A 23,566-nucleotide genomic window follows, 5' to 3' on the forward strand; every position below is an offset into this window, starting at 1 on the left:
GATTGGTGAAGTGGCAGCAGCGCGGCGGTGATTGGAGGGCTCACAGCCACCTCCTCCAATGGAAATGAGCCAGAGGCGGGTCCACAGGCGGAAGGAGCATGGCGTGGAGGCAGCTCAAAGTGAGTTGAGAAAGTGGGCTGTGCAGTAGCTAGTATTGCGGGCGAGGTGTGGGGCAAGAGGAGAATAAAGGGCTAACGTGAGCGAGGTGTGGACGGGTTTCGGCTCCGAGATCGTGGGGCCCCGGGTACGTCTGTGCGTGTGTGGAGGCACCTGCAAATGCCAGTGCGTGTGCATGAACACGCGTAACAGCACGTTCGAGTCTGGGTAGATGCAGGTCTTTGCCAGCGCACGTGGGCCAGACCTTTACTGACCCCGACACACGGGCGTATAGTGAACACATGACCGCCTAACACCGTGCGCAGGATCCAACGTGCAACGGCCCCAATCCTTCTAGATGAAATTTTAGGGCGGGGGCTTGTGAACCGCGTCCAGATACTTGCTGACATTAAGGGGGCGTTCTACAATCCGCTGGCATTAGAAACAAGACAACAAATACTTGCTTTGTATTAACAGCCGGGAGTGATCCTCAAGGGCAGATCTGACCCCATCACTAACTTGTGTAGGGAGCAAAACTCAAATCTTTATTCTGGCCAGGGTCCCTGCTTATCTCCCCAGCTTCTTTTTAAGTCGTTCTTTTCCTTATTCCTTGGTTTCCAACAAGCCCTTCTCCTTCCCCTCTTCCTTGGATGCATCTCATTACCTTCTGCCACTGAGAGCACCTTTACACTTTTTCCTGAGCCCCACTGCGTCCTAGTTAACTCCTATTTATCCTTTGGATGTCAGCTTTTAGTTGCTTTCTCAAGCAAGCCTTCCTCCACCTCGAGGTTCTATTATTACCCTATACGTTTTTTTCTTCATAGCAATCCTCACAGTTACATGTTTGCGTGATCATTGACCAATGACTGTCTCCTCCTGGGATTGTCCTCCTTGAGGAGCACTCCTCGGAGTGCTCTATAACTGTTGGGCAGATGATTGACTGACTGACTGAATGACTCATCACCTGGCAGTGATAACCAGAGAAAAAGCATTATGAAGCATGTTTTGAATAGGATTGTGATTCTTGACTCATTAAGACCTGATGCTTCTTTGATAAAAAAATATTTTGCAACTGCTTTTATTATCCTGAAGTAGAATTTATGTATATAATGTGGTCTGTCTTTGTATTATTTTAAAAGTTCAACTAATGTCCTAACTGGAATATAAAAGAGAAATTGAAGGAATTTATAATAAAACATGTATTTCAGCATGTAAGTGTTATGGCATGACTCAGTGAGATATAGTCAGGTGTTTAAGTCTCTAGATATTCTAGTGCCTCAGGGACGCCTAGGTGGCTCAGTCAATTAAGCATCTGCTTTCACATCAGGTCATGATCCCAGCGACGTAGAATCAAACCTTACATTGGGGCTGATCAGTGGTGAGCCTGCTGCTTTTCCCTCTCTCTGCTTCTTCCTCTGCCTCACACTCCCCCTGCTTGTGCTCAGGCTCTCTCTCTGAGAAATAAATAAAATCTTTTAAAAAATTCTAAAAAAAAATTTTATTGTCAAACACCCAAGCAAAGCACTATACCATTCCTGAGATCTCTGAAATGGGGAATAATCCTTAGTAATGTTCTGTGTAAAGCAGTGTAGTTATCCCTCAGTCATTGAGGGAATTGCATTCCTGGAAAAGTCTGTGCAGGAGATAGTTGTGTTTATGTGGTGGACTGTAGGCTCAGATAATATGAATAGATATTTTTTACATACTGAGTGTCAGTAAGATGTTCAAAAGTCATACAGGACAGGGACAATTCATCTAATAGCCTACAACAATGCAGGATGTCTGCCTTTACTGAGTCCTCCAAAATACCTACGACAGGTCCCCTAGGAGGCGATACTGCCTCTCTTGAAACCTCTGGCTTGGAGTCCTTCAGGGCACGATGAGTGTCAGAAGTGTGGATACAGGGGCGCCTGGCAGGCTCAGTGGGTTAAAGCCTCTGCCTTCGGCTCAGGTCGTGATCCCAGTGTCCTGGGATTGAGCCCCACATCGGGCTTTCTGTTTGGCAGGGAGCCTGCTTCCCTTCCTCTCTCTCTGCCTGCCTCTCTGCCTACCTGTGATCTTTGTCAAATAAATAAATAAAATCTTAAAAAAAAAAAAAAAAGAAGAAGTGTGGATACAGCCACTGAAAGTTGAGGCCAATGTGGGAGCAGGACTAGAAATGGAGGAGACCAGAGTTAGCAGAAGGCTGGGGATGTTTCTTCATGTGACATGTCTTTATGTCCTGTGTGTATGGGTGTAAAGGGCACAGAGAATTTACTGCAGTCTGCCTTGTGGGACTCTAAATGGGCCTTTTTTCTCCCCCAGAAGCGGGCCCAGGATGCTGTGGTCATCCTGGGGGGTGGGGGACTTCTCTTCACTTCCTACCTGACAGCCATGGGGGATGAACATTTCTACGCTGAACACTTGATGCCGGCGATGCAGAGGCTGCTGGACCCCGAGGCAGCCCACAGGCTGGCTATTCGCCTCACCTCCTTGGGGCTCCTTCCTCGTGCCACGTTTCAAGACTCTGACATGCTGGTAGGTGCTCTCGGAACACCTTCTGATTAACAAGCTCTATAGGTAATTCTGACCTCGATGGGCTGTGGCCTGCCCTTGGAGAAATACCAGGATAGCCCGCGTATGTCTGGCTTTGTTTCCTTCTTCCTAGGAAGTGAGAATCCTGGGCCATAAGTTCCGAAATCCAGTTGGAATCGCAGCAGGGTTTGATAAGCATGGGGAAGCTGTGGACGGACTTTACAAGATGGGCTTTGGCTTTGTTGAGATAGGCAGCGTGACTCCGAAACCTCAGGAAGGAAACCCGAGACCCAGGGTCTTCCGCCTCCCTGAGGACCAAGCCGTCATTAACAGGTGGGTGAACAGCTCTACCGTGGAGGCCTCCTTCCCCGCAGGGCACTCTGCGATGTAAGATCTGCCGGTTTTTTCTGTCCTACAGTGTGGACATTTTCCTGCTATTTAGAATGTTCAGGAGCTGTGTTGAGCATCTCCTGTGTGCAGGCAGAAAAACAGGTTTTGGTATTCTACTTTAACACACATACACACTGTAGCTCCGAGAGCTACATGACTTACCTATAATCTGGAGATCATAAGCGGGAGAACTTGAGTGCAGATGTAGACTTGACTTTAGAGTTTGTGCTTTTTCCACATTGTTATTCCAGTGCCCTTGCCCAGCACTGTCCAGTAGAAATAGAATGTGAGCTCTGCGTGTAACTTAACATATTCATGTGGCCACAAAAAAATAAGAAAATGAAGTGGGTGAAGTTAATTTTAATAATATATTCTATGTAATTATTGTTTATGGTTATTATCTTTAACTCTAAATCATGTATTCTAAATGTCATTTTAACATATAATCAAAATAAAAATGATTAATTAGCTATTTACCTTCTTTCATTGGTACTAAGTGTTCAAAATCCAGGGTGCGTGTGACTTACAGCGTGCTCGGTTTGGGCTGGCCACATTTCAGGTGCTCAGTGGCACATGTCGCTGGCAGTTCTTGCATTGGACCGTGTAGTCCTGGCCTTTAGTAAACTGGAAAATTTAATAGTCCACATGTATAGCTGCTTTTAGTAAGAGAGAGCCTTCTAGTGTAAAGCCCTTCTCTTTGTAAGCCCTGGGCAATATTCACAACAGTGAACCCAGAAAATGAAAAGTCTATTCTTTTTGGTATCGGAGTTTTGAGAGCCTCCTTGGGAGATTCTGATCAGCATCTTTGGGTCCGGTGATGGCCTTCTGGAAGACTGCCCTTGGGGAATTTTATTGGGCCGCACATCCTGTTTCATCATGCTTGTTTCAGGGAAATTTTCCAACATTAGAAACGAAGTTATTGACTTTCTGTTGCAATGCAGGCTGGGATCGGTATTTCCAGGCAAAGTAGATTTGTTTATGATTCGGCTGCCACAAAAAACTGTGGGCACCAGGACAATGGTACTTTGCAGAATCCATAGGCGAGAAGTGGTTGAGGGAGAGCCTGTGTGCTCAGCCTCCTCGCTCTGGGAGGCACGGAGTGGGTGCCCAGTAAACACCTGCCGCATGAATGGAGTAATTCATTCATTAAGTCCACAAAACAGGTGCCACTGTACCTGTTCAGTGTTTTTGGCTGCAAGTACCAAAGCGGCTTAACCAATAGGTGTTGGTTATTATTGCTTCTCTGGGAGGCATTAGTGGAGCGCAGGCAGGAGGTGGAAGATGGGGTCTCTTGGTGGGAGGAGCAGTGAGTCAGGAGTGGGGGCCGGACCCAGACAGATCTGGGCAGCTATGTGGTGAGTCTGGGCTGTTGCCAGTGCTAGGTACTAGAGCGGCTTGTTCATAAATTTAAATCATTCCCTCTGTGTTTGATGGTGTTCTGGCAAGTTCTCTAGGAGTTCCAGAGGTTAGACTTTGGAAGTCTAAGAACTGACTCTGATTTTTTTTTTATCCTGTTTCTAAAAATCAGAAGTATAGTGGAAATGGCCTTGAAGCTACCTTGCCAAAGTCTCTGCCTTCTGGCTGAGGGCTCTAACCTTGTCCCCTCTCTACCCACGTCTGTCCTCCAGATACGGATTTAACAGTCACGGACTCTCAGTGGTGGAACACAGGTTGCGGGCCAGACAGGAGAAACAGGCCAGGCTCACAGAAGGTAAAGTGGGGGTGCTCTCGAGGGACTTTCTTCCTTTATTGGAAGGAAACCTGTGGGAGAAACATCAAGAACATTCCTAGTGAAATAAACATGACTGAGCAATAGGAAAAAAACCACTATGGAACTAGAGAATTTTCCTGACTTTATCACAGCCGCCAAGATTTTAACTGAATTTTACAGTTTAGCAAAGACTCACTTCGTTTCTGCCTCGTTATATAACCTGGGTTATATCATAACTGGGGCAGCTTGGAAATGAGCAAAGCAAAGTGGCTCCTCTGTGGTCACATGGTTGGTAAAGACGTGAGCAGGCCTTGAGCGCCGTCTTCCTCCATCTTGCTTTATGGTCCCTTTGTGTGTCTATAAATAATGCATGTTAATTATAGAAGCATTAGTAAATACAGAGAAGCATAAAGAAGGCCATTAAAATGACTCATACTCCTTCCTATTTGGGGAGAGCTGATCCTGCCATTTGGGAAACTATCCTTATGACTCGTTCAGAAACCCCCATTCTGGGATGCTTCCATATGTTCTCCGGGGACTCTGCTTTGCTGTCCCTCAGGATGCATGTGAGTGTGTGTAGCCCTATTTTGTCCTCTCCATACCTTCCCAGTCACCCTCTGAGATTGTGTGGGGCTGTGGCCATTTTCCTGACTGGGTCCCTCTGGACCTCTTTTCAGGAGTTTAGTCTTGTGTTCTCTGTTCTCTAAGGAACAGAAATTGCAAAAGCTGCGATGCCCTTTTAGGACGGAGTAATTCAGGAATTTCTAACTTCAAAGTCTTAGCCCTTTGGGTAGCTAACTGCTGATGGAGGATCCATTAGCTGCATGAAAGGGATGCTTTTTTTTTTTTTTTTTTTTTTTTTTAAAGCCAGCTTACCTGCTCAGGGAACAATCAGCTTACAAATGGTTTGGCTTGGTGGAGGCTGGACTTGGGAAGTCTGGAGGTCTGGAGGCCTTGTGGAGCTTTTGTCTAACTGAACGCTAACCCCCTCCTCACCTCCCTTCCCCCACGGTATATTTACTTTAAAGCTGATGACTAAAAGGGTGACTAGTTTAGGGTATGAGAAGGTGGGATGCTGCTGTTTGATCCTACCAACCTGACACACATTTTGGGGGCCCATTTGCAGTTCCAGGTCTTTTCCCAATCACCAGCTGGAAGAAGTAGGGAGCACTCCTGAGGTATCCGTGACCTTTGCAGATAGGGTGGTCGCTTAGAAGTACAGACAACCTCTTGCTTTGATGGATAGCAGGTTTCTGAAAAGTTTTTCTTAAAGTCCAAAATGCAGTTCGATAACCCCATGGCTTTTTAAGTTGGTTGGCTTAGTACTTACTGTACAAACAGACATTTTGGAGAGCGAAGGGTGCAGGCATTAATAATTATGCCCAGCCGTAGGCTGGATCCTGAAGCCCTGGCATGAGCGCTCACCCTAGTTATGAGGGGGAATCCCTTCTCAGAGAGCTGAAATTCTAAGTTATTAAAGAGTTGTACCTCTATATTTTAGGCATGATTAGTAGAAAACATTTTCCAGTATTGTAGACATATTCTTTCATTTTGCTTTTTCTTCATCACTGCCCACCGGGTCACGTGACTCAAGGCCAGCAGACAGCCCTTGAGTGTAAACATTTGCCCCTTCTGACATGCCTGTGGATTTCCAACCCAAGGCGGTGAGCTCCTCTGGGTCCACCGGCCGCAGCACCCGCCGCTGTCGTGGTGTTTGCCCACCGGTTAGGGAAGGTCCCGTGCAGAGGTCAAGACCTACAGGGCTGTTCGCTGGCCGGCCGGCCGGCCGTGTAGTCAAGGACGTTGTGAGCTTGTTAAACTGGAAATGGCATTTGGGGACAAAATCTTGACGAGCGATCTTCACAGAGGGGCTACCCCTGGGAATAAACCTGGGGAAGAATAAAACCTCGGTGGACGCAGCTGCAGACTACGCGGAGGGGGTTCGTGTCCTGGGCCCCTTGGCTGACTACCTGGTAGTGAATGTGTCCAGTCCCAACACCGCGGGGCTGCGGAGCCTTCAGGGAAAGGCGGAGCTGCGCCACCTGCTGACCAAGGTAGGAAATTACACGTCCGGGCTCCGTTGGGCCGCCTTTCCAGCCCACTCCTTTCCGGTTCTTTCTCCATAGGGAAGCTTCATCATCACTGCCGAGGAGCGGGCCTTAGCACCTGGACCGATAGGGCCCCCTTCTATCCTTGAAATCCCCTCTGGTAACCCTGATTACGCTCAACAATGATTAATGACTCAGTCACCTGTTCCTGCTGTTACACCATAAGGTCTGAGAGAACAGGGGCCTGGGTCTCTCTGTCTCTAGCAGTGAGCACACTGAATGAATGAATTGGATGACTCTTTATCAAATAGTATTTTTGACAGTAATTCCTTGTTAGGAATTACTAACTTTTAAGGAAAGAAGTCTAAATAAACCTTAATAGATTAGCTAATGCCAGTGACAACACTAGGGATTTAATCTTGGGGATCCCTTGGTTCAAGAGAATCAGATTCATCTTCATGGGGTCCTTGGCATAACTGAGAGCTTTACTTCCGGAAAGGGAGATGTTGCTGGTGCTTCCGTGTGAGAATGAGCTGATGTGCGGCTGCAGTCCTGTGCACTGGGGGCTGTGGCCTCAGGCGACCCCGTCTCTGGCCACATGTTACTGTAGGTGCTGCAGGAGAGGGACGCTCTGCAGGGAGTGCGCAAGCCAGCCGTGCTGGTGAAGATCGCACCTGACCTCACAGCCCAGGACAAGGAGGACATCGCCAGCGTGGTCAGAGAGGTACGAGTCGGGCTGGGCCCTGGGACACCCCTCCCTGCCTGCGGGTTGGGGGCATCTGGCCAGCTGGGCTAGTGTGCGGTTTCCTTTCTGTGATGGTGAGAGCTGGGGTTTGGTATGTGCCATGATGTAACCCGACACGGAATACAGGGCGAGTGTTTGGAGGAGTCCTTTCTCTGTACTTCTTCCTCCCACATTCATCCAGCAAGGGGTCTGAGGCTAGCGCTTGCAGCTTGGGTCAGACTGGGGTATTCTGTCACTGTCTCCAGTGTGACCCCAGGTCCCTGTGTCATAGGAGAGTGGTGGAAACACAGACTGAACCTGGAAATCCTGGGTTCACATCCTAGTCCACCACTTATTACCTAGGGGCCTTGGGCAGGACAAAAGTAAGTGGTTCTCACCAGCCCTGACTGGAGGGCTTTCTCTCTCTCACTGCAGCTGGGCATCGATGGACTGATTGTCACCAACACCACAGTGAGCCGCCCTGCCAGCCTCCAGGGTGCCCTGCGCGCTGAAACTGGAGGGCTGAGCGGGAAGCCCCTCCGGGACTTATCCACCCAAACCATCCGGGAGATGTACGCGCTCACCAAAGGCAAGAATTCGGTCCCTGTGTCTTCACACTTGTGTGAGGCTCGCCAGGCTCTGGGGTTTGATCCGAATCAGGGTTCCTTGAACTGCTGCACTCAGCAGGGGCTGGAGGGTGACAGGCACACTGAGGCTTTCGTGTTGCCCAGCTGTCCTGACGCTGTTTGTTGCATGTGCTTCGGTGCAGGCGGAGTCCCCATCATCGGGGTCGGCGGTGTCAGCAGCGGGCAGGACGCGCTGGAGAAGATCCGGGCGGGGGCCTCCCTGGTGCAGCTGTACACGGCCCTCACCTACTGCGGACCGCCCGTGGTGGGCAGGGTCAAGCGGGAGCTGGAGGCCCTTTTGAAGTGAGTGGGGCCACGGGTGGCTTGAAATAGGAGAACTTAAATGTGGCATCAATTCCAAAGATTCAAGTGAAGGAGGTGCTATTCACTGTCTCTATTTATTCCTCATTCAAAAAGGATTCAGAAACACAGGGCAAGGAGGCCCCTGGGTGACTCAGTCACTGGGTGTCTGCCTTCGGCTTGGGTCGTGGTCCTGGGGTCCTGGGATCGAGTCCTGTGTCGGGTTCCCTGCTTGGTGGGGAGTCTGCTTCTTCCTCTCCCACTCCCCTTGCTTGTGTCCCTCTTTCGCTGTGTCTCTGTCAAATAAATAAATAAAATCTTAAAAAAAAAATCCCCCCCCCCCCCCCAGACAGGGAAAGATGACTGTGTTGCTTCTCTGACAAAGGACAAACAGGGCCGAATTCAAGATTAACTTCCCAGACAGTGTTGTCTATGGGCCTGAGGAGTTTGGGCAGCTACCCTGTTCAGTAACATTGGCTTGAGGTCAGGGAGCTGGAGCTGTTAATACTTGACATTGATTCTCTTCCCGGTGTGAAGACTTAGATGGAAATTCCTCTAGTTTCCTGGGCGAGGACCACAGAGGAGGCACGAGGCATGCCTCTGGGGGAGACAGAGGCAGGGGCAGTCAGCGAGAGCAGGAGCTGTCCTTCATCATTTGCTGAAATTGCTTTGTTTTCTCCTTTTCCAGGGAACAGGGTTTTACCAGAATCACAGATGCCATTGGAGCAGATCATCGGAGGTGAGGACGTTGTCGGTGGCAAGCCTCATGTGGAATCTTCTCACTAAAGCAGGAGGGTCTCTGTGGCTGGATTGAGAGAGGAGAGCGACGTCCCCCACCCACAGGAGCCCTTCCTCTGGCCCAGCTTTTGTCAAAGCCAGTCACGAGTGTCACCAGAACCAACGTGCGGCTTTCTTTAATCACTTGTTGGACCACAACTGTGTTAATGATTCTTTCTGGACTCAAATCCCATTAATATTGTAAGGACATTAAATATTTGAGGGAAAAAAAATCATGAAAAAAATCCACGAAAAAAAAATCATGGAAAAAATAAAGCCCTTTAAAACCTGATTTAAATCCCAGCCCTACCTGGAGGGCCCTGGGCTTTGCCCTGACACTGTAGGTCCTCGTGGGTCTCTGCTGTCTGGGGTTTGCATCGAGCTTCTGACGAGCTTGACTCTCTTTCATTCTATCTTAACTTTTATTTACTTAAAGTTTTTCACTTTATTTTGAAAATACTTCAGACACAGACAAAGTTCCAAGAGTCGGGCTTGTGGGTGGCCATCCTCTCTCTGTCTGCATGTTGTCTTCCCTCTGTGAATCTGGGTCCTCAGCTTTTCTTATAAGGACACGGGTCATGTCAGAGTAGGCCCCACTCCCACGACCTCAATTTAATTTGGTCCCCTCGGTAAACATAGGATCTCTGCAAATAAGGGCCCGCTCTGGAGGTCTAGGTTAGAAGATTTAACCTAGCAATTGGGGGGAGACACGGTTCAACCCATCACAGGAAAATGGGCTCGCTGTCCCCTTTATTATTTGTGACTTGGGGTGCCATCGGGCAGACAGGTTCTCAAGGTGCTTGAAGACTTTAGACAAGATGCTAAAGAGGTGTGCATTAACTAGAGAGACTGAGCAACACCAGTCTTTTCAATACCGAAAAGCAAATGGCGGAGAGAAGCTGGAAACTGTGTCTGGGCAGTGCTGTTAGGTCTGGTGCACCTTCACAGCTGGCAGGAAATCACCTTTGTTCTCATCACCTCAGTACGGATTTTATTCTAAAGTCGATTTCTCAGAAGCTCTGCAAGAGGCCCAGGATGGTAATGGCGCTTATGGGTCCCGTTGCCTCGTCGTTGAATCTTGGCCTCAGCTGGGCCCTCCTGTGTCGGCTCAGTTTCTTGCCACAAAACCAACAGCTTGTCTCATGCTGTCCTTTTCAAAGACCTTTCTCTTTTTTAAAAAAATAGCCCCAAATAAAAGTCATGGACCTCTTTTCCCCTGTAAGTAACTCTTTCCCAGAGGTAATCACAGGTAACTTTTGAATCTTTATAGATTTTTCCAGAAAAAATTTTTAATATACAAACACATATGTTCATAGCTATCTTTTTATCTCTCTGTGCACACATGTATAGAATAATTTTAGGAAAATAAGACAAAGAAGTGTTTTTTAATACCAAGTCCTATGAGAGTACATTGCTGGTCTAATGCCCCATCATCCTCAATACTGGAGTGTGGCTTTCTTGCAAACAAGTACATTTCGCTGCACAACTGCAACACAACCATCAAAAATCAGGAAAGGAGCACAGACATGTCACTTCATCTACAGGCTGTGTGGTAGGCAGCATTTCTAAAATGCCTCCCCCCGTTCCCAATGCTCTGTCCTCATCTCTGGAGCCTAGCAACGTGATGAGCTATCCCTCCCATGACTGTTAAGTTACGTGGTTTAATGTTGGAGCCACCTTGAAGACAGATTATCCAGGTGGGCTCCATCTAATCACATGAGCCCCATGAAAAGCAAGACTTTTCTCTGGCGGAAGAAGACATCAGAGAGATCACAAGTATCAGAAAGCATCAAAGTGTTGCTGTTTTGAAGGCGGGTGGGGGGCATGAGAAGGAAGGTGTTGGCCCCTGGCTGGTAGCCAGCAAGGAAATGGATCTCAGACCTGCAGCCACAAAGAGCTGGATTTTGCCAAACACTTCAGTGAGCTTAGAAGCAGATTCTTTCCAAACTGTTGAGTAAGAACCCAGCCTGTCCAACGCCTTGGTCCCGGCCTTGTGATACCCTGAGCATAGAACCCAGCAGATGGGGTGTCTGGGAGTCTCCGTCAGTTAAGCGCTGGACTCCTGATCTTAGCTCAGGTCATCATCTCGGGTCCTGGGATTGACCCCTGCAATGGGCTCCCTGCTCAGTGTAGCTTCTGCTTGAAGATTTCCTCCTCTCTGCCCCTCCCTCTGCTTGTGGGCTCTCTCTCTCTAAATAAATCTTTAAAAAAAGAAAAAAAGAATCCAAGTGAGCCTCAACTACTGATACAAAACTGTGAACTGGGGTGCCTGGGTGACTCAGTCGGTTGAAACTCCGACTCTTGATTTCCGCTCAGGTCATGATCTCAGGGACCTGGGATCAAGCCCCTTGTTGGGCTCCCTGCACAGTAGGGAGCTTGCTTCTCCCTCTCCCTCTGCTCCTCCCCCTGCTTGTGCTCTGTCTCTTTCTCTCTCAAGTAAATAAAATCTTTTAAAAAATCAAGATCTACATGGGGGCAGGGCTTGTTGCCACTGGGGGCGGGGGTTTTGCTGCTCCCAGGCCCTCTCAGTGGACAAGTAGGGAATACACATGTGTGTCAGCACACATACACACACACACACACACACACACTTCTATATATTGAAAACCATGAGTTCAGACTGATGCCTTCAAATCCAATCCCAAGGCGCACCTGGGTGGCTCAGTGGGTTAAGCCTCTGCCTTCAGCTCAGGTCATGGTTCCAGGGTCCTGGGATCGAGCCCCACATCGGGCTCTCTGCTCAGTGGGGACCCTGCTTCCCTTCCTTTCTTTCTGCCTCCCTCTCTGCCTACTTGTGATCTCTCTCTCTGTCACATAAATAAATAAAATCTTTAAAAAAAAAATCCAATCCCAAATCACAACGTTCATTCTAGCTTCTTCCCTCCCTGTACTTGTGACTCCCGTCTGACAATGGAAACGCTGGCTCTCTTAACACTTACTCTGTTTTCTTATTTGGCCCATCCTCTCATGTATATCTTATTCCCGGTTTCCACTCTCTGCAGAGTGTGGGCATCCTTTCCCCTGCTTGGGGCCAGGCACCCGCCGCCCTCCCCGCACCCCCTGCCCCGCCCTGGCCCTCCTAACGCCCTGCGGCTCTGACACCTGCTCCAGGCTGCTCCCGCAGCAGACATCCTCCGTACACTACTGACGCTCTGATCCCTGTGTTGGCCTGTCGACTCTGTGTTCACTTTCCTGGTTGGCGGGGACTCTGAGGCTCCTCACCGCGCGCCCCCTCCACTGCCTTTGCGGACAAGCCCCCTCATTTCAGCGTGGGCTTCCATGCTCTGTGCCACCTGCTTGTCTTTTGCCCCATTGCGGGCACCTGCCTTGTTCTGCGCCACCTGATGGCTTCATGACTAGCTGCTTGGGAAAGGGAAGGCATCAGGAAGAGTTATTCTTTGGAAGGTTCTCAGTTGGAGACAGACATTCTGTCTCTTAGCACAGTTGCACAGGTGGCTGTTTCTCCCTTGAGGACCAGAGTAAGGAGTTGGCTTGCGTTCAGGGGCCATGTGAGAGAAGGAGTATGAATTCTTCTTGATTCTCAGAATGTTGCTCAGAGCCCAGAGAAGCCCACAGTGCTAGGAGACATAGACTGACGATGCCCACGTAGCCCTTTGGGGCCCAGGATCATTGAGTGGAATGGTGCTCCGAGTTTCTAATACCATTTGCTAATACATTGTTCACTCCTATATTTTATGTTCTGTGCATAATTGGCCTGGCCAATTTCACATTAGTTAAATATAAGCAGTTAGTAAGTTAAAGCTTATTCTGCAACTAGCTTTTTTCACGTACCATCATGGAATTTTTCAGTGTTCTTTAAGATCTACCATGTATTTTCTGACAGAACTCTGGTTTTCGACAGCTGTAGACACACCAATGATTACTGATGGCGTGTGTAGGCTGTCTTCACGGTTCCCATCACAGACGGTGCTGTAGTGAGTGTCTTGGTTTATGTATCTTTTGTTCTTCTAGTAGAATTTCTGTACAATAGACTCCCAGAAGTGTTACTGCTTGGGCGAAGGTTAGAGGCACTTACATTGTTGATAGTTAACTGCTAAATTGCCATTAGAGAGAGGTTTGCCAAGTTTTACTTTCTCTCCAGCTTTGTAAGGGAGGGACTGTTTCCTCTTATGTTGCCCCACATGTGACTTTCCAACTGTGGGTCGGGAATAAGCTGTTCTTCCTTCTCTACTTTCTGCCTGGGAATAGCTTACATTATGTCTCTTCCTTGTGGACAAAGAAAACAGGAACTGTGGGTTTAGCAAGCCACCTTGGGCTGCAGCCAGATTGACTGCCACATCCGTTTCTATGTGTGTGTGTGTGAGAGAGAGAGGCTTCCACCAAGTCAGACCACAGGGAAGGAAAACATAAGGGGAATAGTTCTCTCTGGGTTCTCTCATTCTTACCTGTTTGGGTCAGCCTCCGGCTGGTGGGGCCTACAGGAGGGCACAGTGCTGTATCAGAAGGGGCTGGGGTTCCTTCTGGCAGTGGTTTCCCTCAAAGGGGAAGGTCCAGGGGCACCTGGGTGGCTCAGTGGGTTAAGCCTCTGCCTTCAGCTCAGGTCATGATCCCAGGGTCCTGGGATCGAGCCCAGCATTGGGCTCTCTGCTCAGCAGGGAGCCTGCTTCCCCCTCTCTCTCTGCCTGCCTCTCTGCCTCCTTGTGATCTCTGTCTGTCAAATAAATAAATAAAATCTTAAAAAAAAAATAGCCCTTCTCTGCTGACCTTCCAACGGGCTGCTCTGGCTCAGGTGCTTTAGCCAGTACCTTTTGTCCAGTTATCCATGAGGACGGGAGCAGGAAAACATCCCATCAGAAAGGTGTTCTTGAGGTCAAGCAGGAGACTGAGACCCATAGTTGAGATGATTTGCTCGTCTTCATCTCAGGGCCAGCGGTGTGACTCGGATAGCTCAGGAGGTTGCTGGTGGCATTCAATCAGTGCCCCTTGGCAGGAAAAGCAAGTGTGCAGGACATTGGGGGCCCTTCAGCTCTGCTCTCAGGTGTAGGCTGGAGAGCACAGGCCCCATCTTGAAGAGACTGTACTCTTCTGTTCCAGCTGGCTGGCCACCCAGGAGGGCCAGCCAGCATCTCATTGGCTCAGAGAAGGCAGAAATCTGCCTGTTTAAGATCTGAGCTGATGCTGTACCAGTCCATGAAAACTGGGTTGTGGACCAGATACGAATGAAGGTCTCTGATTCAGGTGTCTGGCCCATTCCATCCTGCGGCAGTAATTAGGAGCTCCCAGGAGCCAGGAGCACCCGCTGGGGGACGGTTGCAGGGCTGGGAATAATACCAGGGGAAGGCCCACCCCAGGGAGTGCTGTTCACTCCCTGACTTACTGTGGTTGGGGGAAGAGCGCAGACTTCAGAGCTCGACCTCAGGAGACTCACTATTCCTGCTGATGCCCCATCTTTTCACCTGGAAAAACAATGGTTTGGAGGATTAAATGATATCCTTACCGAAGCTTTTACAAAGATGTGTACTGTGTCTCTGGCACATTAGGTACTTATTCGCTGTGAGCAGTCATGTTAATGCTGTGTGCCTCAGTTTCCCAAATGTAAAAGGAAAAGAAGGACATTGTCCATCTCAAAGGGCTGGACAAAGTGAAATAGTGCTTATCACTTCCTACCTGCCTCATGAAGATTATTTTAAATATTTCTCATCATCACAAAAGTCCTGCAAATGGGTAGTATTATGCTTGTATTTAACAAACAAACACAAGGATTGAGAGATTAAGTAACTTCCCCAAACCAGGCAGCCAGCGATCAGCAGAACTGGGCCTCGGCGCCCAAGTATCTCCTTCTGATGCAGGTAAAGGATCTCACAGGACATTCAGAAAAGCATTACTAGGGCGCCTGTTTGGCTCGGTGGGTTAAGCCGCTGCCTTCGGCTTAGGTCATGATCTCAGGGTCCTGGGATCGAGTCCCACATCGGGCTCTCTGCTCAGCAGGGAGCCTGCTTCCTCCCCTCTCTCTCTCTCTCTCTGCCTGCCTCTCTGCCTACTTGTGATCTCTCTCTGTTAAATAAATAAATAAAATCTTTAAAAAAAAATAAAAAAAACTTTAAAATAAAAGAAAAGCATTACTAGTCCTCTTTCCCTTTGTTTTGCCTTCAAAAAAGTTCATCTTCTTTTGGGGCTCTTGGTTGGCTCAGTTGGTGGAGCATATGACTCTTGATCTCAGGGTTGTGAGTTCAAGCCCCATGCTGGGCATGGAGGGTACTTAAAAAAAATGTTCATCTTCTTTTAACGGATAGACTTCTCCCGTGTAGAATTAATTTTTTAAAAGCCTTCAGAGACACTGAAATACGGTGGTAGAATGGAGTTTGGTGATCAAAGCTCAGAACCTAGGAAATGTGGGGAACCTTCTGAAGACACCTCCATGCCAGCCAGGGCTGAGCCTGAAACTCCAAGACGGAGCAGCTTGAAACATCAATGACTTCTCATCCCACACAGCGTCTCTGGGTCAGGAATTCAGGAGCAGCTCAGTAGGGTGGATCTGGCTCAGCCTCTCTCATGAGACTGCAGCCGGGATGCTGGCGGGGGCTTTAGTCAGCGGAGGCTTAGCTGGGGCTGCAGGATCCCCTTCCAGATGGTTTGCTCCTGTGGCTCGGGAGGAGGCGCTGGCTGTTGGCTGGGTGAGTCAGTAGATCTCTCCACACGACTGCCCAAGGATCCTCAAACCATGGCATCTGGCTCGCTGAGAGTGAGTCATGCAAGAGAGGAATGCAAGGTAGAAGCTATATGCCTTTCATGATACAGTGCTGGAGTCATAAACTGTTACTTAGGCCACTTCATTCTGGTCATTAGAACAGGGCTGCTGGTTCTAGCAAAACTAACAAACACAAGCAACAGGATGCCCAGTTTATTTTGAATTCCAGATAATCGATGAATAAACTTTTAGTATAAGTATATCCCATGCAATGTTTGGTACATACTTATGCTAAAAATCTTTTGGCGTGTATTGGAAATTCAAATTTAATTGGTATCATTTATTTTATCTGGCAACCCTATATCAGAAGCAGGTCACTTAGTCCAGCCTACACTCAAAGGGAAGGGAAAAATGGCTACATTTTTGAAGGAGGAAAACCAAAGAATTTGTGGAGATACTTCTAAACCACTACAAGCAGAATTTTGAAAAGTTTCATTTGGTTATGGTGTTTGTGGATGTTTGCATGGGAGTGTCATGGGATGAAGAAGTTCTGGATAATAATCTTGTACATTTGTAACTTTACAGAAAACTACATACAATATCTCCCTTGGTCCTCAGACAGCCCTGTGAGGCAGGGGAAGCAGTGGTCATGATCTGCATTTTACAGATGAGGAGGCGGAAATGCTCCACAGATGCTATGGGCACAAATGGTAGAAGGAGGACAGATTCGTCCGGTTTCAAGTCTAGTGTGTGTTGTACTCTACCCAGCAGTGTCTTCGTACACCACTGATGCCTTCACGTTATATGATGATGATTTTGTGTAGTGGATTCATTTTCTACCTCCTGTCACGTTGTTATTTCAAGTGGGTGATGGCATTTGTGGATGTTTGTTGCCGTGCTGTATCCTGGGTAATGGGGGGAGAAGCTAAGGGCCAAGATGTAGTCCTCTCTCTCCACTCACAGGCTCTGGAATCCACCCTGGCTGACTGTGGGGGGCCAACCCACTAGCAGACCCTCTGAACAGAGTGACTCAAGAGTGTCCAAAAGAACATCATTCCCTTTTGCCAGGAGGCAGCCAGTCTCATGCGAGGCTGTGCCAAACCAAATGGGGAGTTGCTCTCACCTAATTTTTATCACAAGGAATTTAGACATAATTTAAACATTGAAAGAATAGTGTAATAAATATTCATACCCCCTACTCTTAGACTCAGTAATTCTTACTATCTTTTCCATGTTTTCTCTATTGATATTTTTACCTATTGATATATTGTATTTTGATGTACCATTTTGAGGGAAGTGGTGCATGTGGGAACTTTTCATTCCTAAGTACTTCATAGCCTGCAGCTTCTAAAAATAAGGACATGTTCCTATGAAACTGTAATTCTATCATTACAACTAAGGAAATTAGCTATGGTTCTCAAATATTTTCTGACATTCAGTCCATACGCCAGTTTTCCCTATTGTCTTCAAAATACCTTCCACAGTCAATCAAAGCTCACCTATGTGTCTCTTTAGTCTTTTTAAAAATTACAGGAAAAAAAGCCATGAGTTCCGTGCTTGGCTTTCTCCTCCTCTGGAATTCTGCTGCTCTCCTTGGTATTGAAACCGCACTCCTTGGTAGGTGAGCTTGGTCTAGGCTGGATTTCTTGTTGATCTTCTGGGGGAGGGGCCTGTTGTAGTGATTTTCAAGTGTCTTTGCCCCAGGCGGAATTACACCGCCCTTACCCGGGGCCGGGGTGAGTAATCCGCTCGGGTTTGCTTTCAGGAGCTTTTGTTCCCTGAGCGCTTTCCGTAGAGTTCCAGAGGACGGGAATACAAATGGCGGCCTCCTGGTCTCCGGCCCGGAGGAGCCGAGAGCCCAGGGCCCCACTCCTCAGTGCGCCCTCAGAGAACAGCGCCCAGTTACTCCCGTCTGCCTGACCTCCGGCCGCGCTCCGAGCTCACCGAGCCTGCGACCGGTTCAAGGTAACACGGAGCTGCGAGCTTACTGTCGGCTCTGTCTCTGTAGCCGGCTTTCCCGTTCCAATACCCGCAAGCTCTGCGACACTCAGACACCCCCGATCCTTCTGTGACCCTGCGGGACCTGAGGCCACGCTGACCCCGCGTGGGCTTCGCTCCGGTTTAGCCTCTGGAGCGATGTCCCTCCGCGGAACAGACTTTTAAAAGTCCTGATTTTGTGCGCGGTTGCTCCGCCGCTTGCCGGGAGCCGGCCCCTCCCCCCGGGGTCTATCTTCCCGTCGCTTTGGATTCACTTCTCCGCCGGTCCTACCTTTCAGAAAGTGGTTGTTTTTCTGTTTCCAGAATTGCTGTTCTTCTTCTCTTCGATCTGCCGATGGATTTTCAGGTGTTTGCAATCTTTAGATAAGCTATCTAGCTGATCTCCGGCTAGCTGAAGCAGTCTCAGCTTGCTACTTCTCCGCCATCTTGACTCCTCCCGAGTCTTTTTAAAAATTAGAACAGTAAACCTAACCAAAGACGCAAAGAATCTATACTCAGAAAACTATAAAGTACTCATGAAAGAAACTGAGGAAGACACAAAGAAATGGAAAAATGTTCCATGCTCATGGATTGGAAGAACAAATATTTTGAAAATGTCTATGCTACCTAAAGTAATCTACATGTTTAGTGCAATCCCTATCAAACTACCATCCATTTTTTTCAAAGAAATGGAACAAATAATCCTAAAATTTATATGGAACCAGAAAAGACCTCGAATAGCCAGAGGAATATTGGAAAAGAAAGCCAAAGTTGGTGGCATCACAATTCCAGACTTCAAGCTCTATTACAAAGCTACTAAAAAAAAAAAAAAAGTCATCATCAAGAGAGTATGGTACTGGCACAAAAACAGACACATAGATCAGTGGAACAGAATAGAGAGCCCAGAAATAGACCCTCAACTCTATGGTTAACGAATCTTTGACAAAGCAGGAAAAGAATGTCCAATGGAAAAAAGACAGTCTCTTCAAAAAATAGTGCTGGGAAAATTGGACAGCCACATGCAGAAAAATGAAACTAGACCATATCCTTACACCATACATGAAAATAGACTCAAAATGGATGAAGGACCTCAATGTGAGACAGGAATCCATCCAAATCCTTGAGGAGAACACAGGCAGCAACCTCTTTGACTTCAGCCGCAGTAACTGCTTCCTAGGAACATTGCCAAAGGCAAGGGAAGCAAGGGCAAAAATGAACTATTGGGATTTCATCAAGATCAAAAGCTTTTGCACAGCAAAGGAAACAATCAACAAAACCAAAAGAAAACTGACAGAACAGGAGAAGAAGATATTTGCAAACGAAGTATCAGATAAAGGGATAGTATCCAAAATCTACAAAGAACTTCTCAAACTCAACACCCAAAGAACAAATAATCCAATCAAGAAATGGGCAGAGGACATGAACAGACATTTCTGCAAAGAAGACATCCAGATGGCCAACAGACACATGAAAAAGTGCTCCATATCACTCAGTATCAGGGAAATAAAAATCAAAACCATAATGAGATACCACCTCACACCAGTCAGAATCGCTATAATTAATGCTGGTAAGGATGTGGAGAAAGGGGAACCCTCCTACACTGTTGGTAGGAATGCAAGATGGTGAAACCACTCTATAAAACAGAATGGAGGTTCCTCAGAAAGTTGAAAATAAGGCTACCCTATGACCCAGCAATTGCACTACTGGGTATTTACCCTAAAGATAAAAACGTGGTGATCCGAAGGGGCATGTGCCCCCGAATGTTTATAGCAGCAATGTCCACAATAGCCAAACTATGGGAAGAACCTAGATGTCCATCAACAGATGAATGTATAAAGAAGATATGGTATATATATACAATGGAATAGAATACTATGGAATACTATGCAATAGTATGGAATGGAATACTATACAGCCATCAAAAGAAATGAAATCTTGCCATTCGCAATGACATGGATGGAACTAGAGGGTATTATGCTGAGTGAAATAAGTCAATCAGAGAAAGACAATTATCATATGATCTCCCTGATAAGACGAATTTGAGAGGCAATGTGGAGAGGTTTGGGGGGTAGGGAAGGAAAAAATGAAACAAGATGGGATCAAGAGGGAGACAAACCATAAGAGATTCTTAATCTCACAAAACAAACTGAGGGTTGCTGGGGGGAGGGGGGTAGGGAGAGGGTGCTGAGGTTATGGACATTGGGGAGGGTATGTGCTATGGTGAGTGCTGTGAAGTGTGTAAACCTGGCGATTCACAGACCTGTACCGCTGGGGCTAATAATATATATGCTAATAAAAGATAAAAATTATTATTATTATTATTATTTTTTTGTCAGAGAGAGTGAGCACAGGCAGACAGAGAGGCAGGCAGAGGCAGAGGAAGAAGCAGGCTTCCTGCTGAGCAAGGAGCCCGATGTGGGACTCGATCCCAGGACACTGGGATCATGACCTGAGCCGAAGGCAGCCGCTTAACCAACTGAGCCACCCAGGCGTCCCGATAAAAATTATTTTTAAAAATCTAGAAAAATAAACCTCTGAAGATATCAGGTCAGTTGGCTTGTAAACAGGTCTACATTCTACATTTATTCCCAAAATAAAGGTTATATTTTAGCTTTTGAGCTGCATTGCATCTGGGTGTGGATATGTGATCACATCCTACTGAAAGAGATATAAATGGAAGCATTGTGTATAGCTTCTGGGAGGTTTCTGTTGCCTGGAACATGGGTATGATAACCGGAGCTCTGGCAGCCACCTTACAACTGAGAATCAGGGTCACTATAGAGGCAAAGAGCTTCTTTGAATTTCCAACACCAGCTTTGTAAGTTTACTTTCCCACTTCTTTTGAGAAAATAAAGCATTGTGTGCTTAAGCCTCTGTTATTGGGGTTTTCTTCCATAGGTCGCCAATTTTAATCCCAGCTAAGGCCAGATGAAAGCCTACTGTAATGTTTTATTCGCCTGTGAGATATGCTAATCTGCTTTCTACTTGGCTAAGACATATTTTAAGATTTCTCTTTCCTGGGGCGCCTGGGTCCTGGGATCAAGCCCCGCATGGGGCTCCTTGCTCTGCGGGAAGTCGGCGTCTCCCTCTGCTGCTCTCCCTACTTGTGTTCCCTCTCTCCCTGTGTCTCTGTCAAATAAACAAATAAAATCTTAAAAAAAAAAAAAAAGGGTTTCTCTTTCCTCCAGATGTCGGTTGCTAGTGCCAGACCATCATGTTACCTAACCTCTAGTGTTGACTGAATCTTGGCAGCAAAATGTTCTTTAAGAGCCTTGTGGTTCTAACTGTGAGAAGTGAAGTGAGCGTGGCTTCCGTGTAGGAGAATGGCAGGGGACACATGCGTGTGCGGGAGCAGAGCAGGGAAGACCTGGAACAGGCGCACAGCCAGGCTTGTGAAACACAAACCCGAGCAGTGACTCAGGCGCAAGGCTCCAAAGGGCAGGGCCTTTAGGAGAAGAGATGTGGTAAGCATGCCATGCCGACTCCGCGCTCCTGCCAGCCCAGGAGAGGCTTCCTGGGGCTCAAACACTCTATCTGGGAAGTGTCCCATGGGAAACACAAGGAGTCACAGCATGTGGAGGCCGTCTGGTCGTCTGGTCGTGCCACCTGATTCCCATTCATCGCTAGGGCTGACTCGGTGGGTCCAGGAACAAAGCTGTGCCTCGAAGGTCCGAATGTTGCCCGGGGGCAGTGGCAAGAACTCACCCACCCCCTTCCCAGGCTTGGGGAAGACTCTTAGCCTTGGTGTTGCCTCGGTCTTGGTTATTTGAGAAATCGGCCAGCCTTTTGAGCTTCGACCACTCTGCTGGATGTTGGATTTACAGTCCTCTAATGGATGCAGTCACATCTTCCTACCTTAAAGCAAAAAGTGTGGATCCCAAGTCTGGGGACCCAAAAGCAATCATTTTGGTTAGGGCAGAATTTCAACTATATTTGAGACTCTGGCATAACCAATGAAACAACGTGTGCATGAGAGAGAGAGAGAGACAGACAGAGAGAGACAGAGACGGAGAGACAGAGAGAGAAGAAGGCTGACCCACATTCATTTGCTCTTTCACTTTCTCATTCTCCCAACAATAATTTCCTGAGATTCTGCTTCCTGCCCGGGGCTGGGCTGCGTGCTGGGGATGAAGACCACTGAGCTTTCTTACCATCTCTTCGGATCTCAGAAGAGACAAATCCGAACACAACTGACAGGAATCCAGTGGGACACACTCTGCAACAGTGGAAGGAGCCCAGTGCCTCCCTAGAGGAAAGGAGGCACCTGGGGGCAGAGCCTCGGGCAGCTGCCGTAATTTCTCTGTGTGGCTAGGACTAATGTCAGACAGTTTCCTGGGGCCATAATTATGCCAATCCCTAATTTCTTGCAGAGTTTTAACACCACTCCTTCTAGAGAGATCTATCATGGGACCGGAAGGGATGGCTCAACTCTTCCAGGAACCTGGCTGGCACTCTGGGGACATAGTTCCCAAATGCTTCGCTAGGCAGTTTTCCTTGGTGTATTTGCTGATGCTTTTTGCAGCCATGGCCCACGTGGTCTTTGGCTGCTTCCTGGAGGTGATGCCCCCAGGTCCTGGCAGGGTGGGGTAGGGGTTGGGTGGGCGGAAAGGGCATGGGGCTGGGGACTGCTCTGCTCAGAAGAAGCCCCCACTTTGCTGCTACAGGCTTCTTCTGCTTTGACTGTCAATACTTTAGGGACTTCCCTAAAAAACAGATGTGGAGGGGTGCCTGGGTGGCTCAGTGGGTTAAGGTCTCTGCCCAGGTCATGATCCCAGGGTCCTAGGATCGAGCCCCATGGGCTCTCTGCTCAGCAGGGAGCCTGCTTCCCACCACCCCTCCTTCCCCTCACCTGCCTCTCTGCCTACTTGTGATCTCTGTCTATCAAATAGATGGAGTAAGTCTTTAAAAACAAAAACAAAAACAAAAAACAACAAAAACCCCCCAAAACAACAACAACAAAAAACAGATGTGGAGCCTGCAAACCCCCTTTGGGGTTGAGTCTCCTTCACCCTGTTTGCACGGCCCGCGAGTTCGTCTCTGTCTCTGTCCAGGCTCCACTCTCTTTGCCTCAGGCTTCTGATCTCCTTGGCTTTCCAAGAGGCCCTCAGTCTAGACTTACTGGAGGCGCGAACGCAGTGCCGTCCTCAGCTCTCGGTTCAGCCTGCGGTTCTGCATTGAAATCCTGTCCACAGCCCGCACTTCCTGGGGCTTGCTGGTGGGGTCCTTGCTCCTGTTCCAGTCTGCTGTCTCCATAAATGAATGGGTGTGCCCACTTAGCCCGTGCTGGGAATTTCTGGAGGTGCATACACAAGGGGATTATTACGATTATAATAATGTTAAAAAAAGAAACAACAAGGCCCAAATGGAGTCACATCCCCATCCCCCGCAACAGCAAACCAAGACTTAACTACAGTTTCAACATTTTCCGGGAATGTGACCTTTTAAAAGTCAGTCTGGAATTTCCTGGTCAGCACTGGCGAGATCACCTGCGTGATAAAAACCCTGCTTGTTCCTTCCCCCCTTAAAGAAGACGTCCTGGCCAGAAACAACCCCCCACCCCTTCTTAGCCTTTCCTTGTTTCTTTGTGCAAATAACTTCCTTGCTCTCCCTTCTCCTATAAAAGCCTTGTTTTGTACAACTCCTCAGAGCATGGTTTTCTGCTTGCTAGATGGGATGCTGCCTGATTCATGAATCACATAATAAAGCTAATTTGATCCTCAAATTTACTTGGATGAACTGTGCTCTTGGACAATA

At 47.9% G+C, this 23,566-nt stretch overlaps 1 protein-coding gene and 2 long non-coding RNA genes across 5 annotated transcripts; 1 reads left to right on the forward strand and 2 right to left on the reverse strand.

Annotated features, from left to right (window-relative positions):
• On the forward strand, positions 1-9,433 carry DHODH (dihydroorotate dehydrogenase (quinone)). 3 transcript variants are annotated; one of them, XM_059152789.1, is made up of 9 exons: positions 1-119; positions 2,401-2,613; positions 2,744-2,943; positions 4,629-4,711; positions 6,578-6,765; positions 7,370-7,483; positions 7,919-8,055; positions 8,253-8,412; positions 9,098-9,433. In XM_059152789.1, the coding sequence occupies exons 1-9, from the start codon at positions 99-101 to the stop codon at positions 9,221-9,223; spliced, it is 1,242 nt and encodes a 413-aa protein (XP_059008772.1). In that variant the 5' UTR covers positions 1-98; the 3' UTR covers positions 9,224-9,433. The 3 variants fall into 3 exon arrangements, with proteins under 3 accessions (XP_059008772.1, XP_059008774.1, XP_059008773.1); XM_059152791.1 differs by having other exon boundaries at positions 84-119; positions 7,919-8,072; positions 9,098-9,152; XM_059152790.1 differs by lacking the exon at positions 1-119 and adding an exon at positions 120-244.
• On the reverse strand, positions 2,942-3,963 carry LOC131818376 (uncharacterized). The gene is made up of 3 exons (XR_009348796.1): positions 3,478-3,963; positions 3,163-3,293; positions 2,942-3,080 (listed from the first exon to the last, which is right to left on the reverse strand). It is a non-coding gene; the product is annotated as an uncharacterized LOC131818376 (long non-coding RNA).
• On the reverse strand, positions 8,407-23,142 carry LOC131818375 (uncharacterized). Its single transcript, XR_009348795.1, has 3 exons — positions 22,932-23,142; positions 14,525-14,603; positions 8,407-8,705 (listed from the first exon to the last, which is right to left on the reverse strand). It is a non-coding gene; the product is annotated as an uncharacterized LOC131818375 (long non-coding RNA).
• Between the last annotated feature and the right edge of the window lie 424 nt (positions 23,143-23,566).

This window comes from Mustela lutreola, chromosome 16 (genome assembly GCF_030435805.1).
Source record: "Mustela lutreola isolate mMusLut2 chromosome 16, mMusLut2.pri, whole genome shotgun sequence".
NCBI lineage: Eukaryota > Metazoa > Chordata > Mammalia > Carnivora > Mustelidae > Mustela > Mustela lutreola.

What these genes read in the sequence shown, in the direction of transcription:
- DHODH (XM_059152789.1), top strand. Translation starts at nt 99, where the DNA reads ATGGCGTGGAGGCAGCTCAAA. An exon ending in TGGCGTGGAGGCAGCTCAAA is followed by an intron (nt 120 to 2,400) that starts GTGAGTTGAGAA and finishes TTTCTCCCCCAG; the next exon opens with AAGCGGGCCCAGGATGCTGT. An exon ending in TGCGCCACCTGCTGACCAAG is followed by an intron (nt 6,766 to 7,369) that starts GTAGGAAATTAC and finishes ATGTTACTGTAG; the next exon opens with GTGCTGCAGGAGAGGGACGC.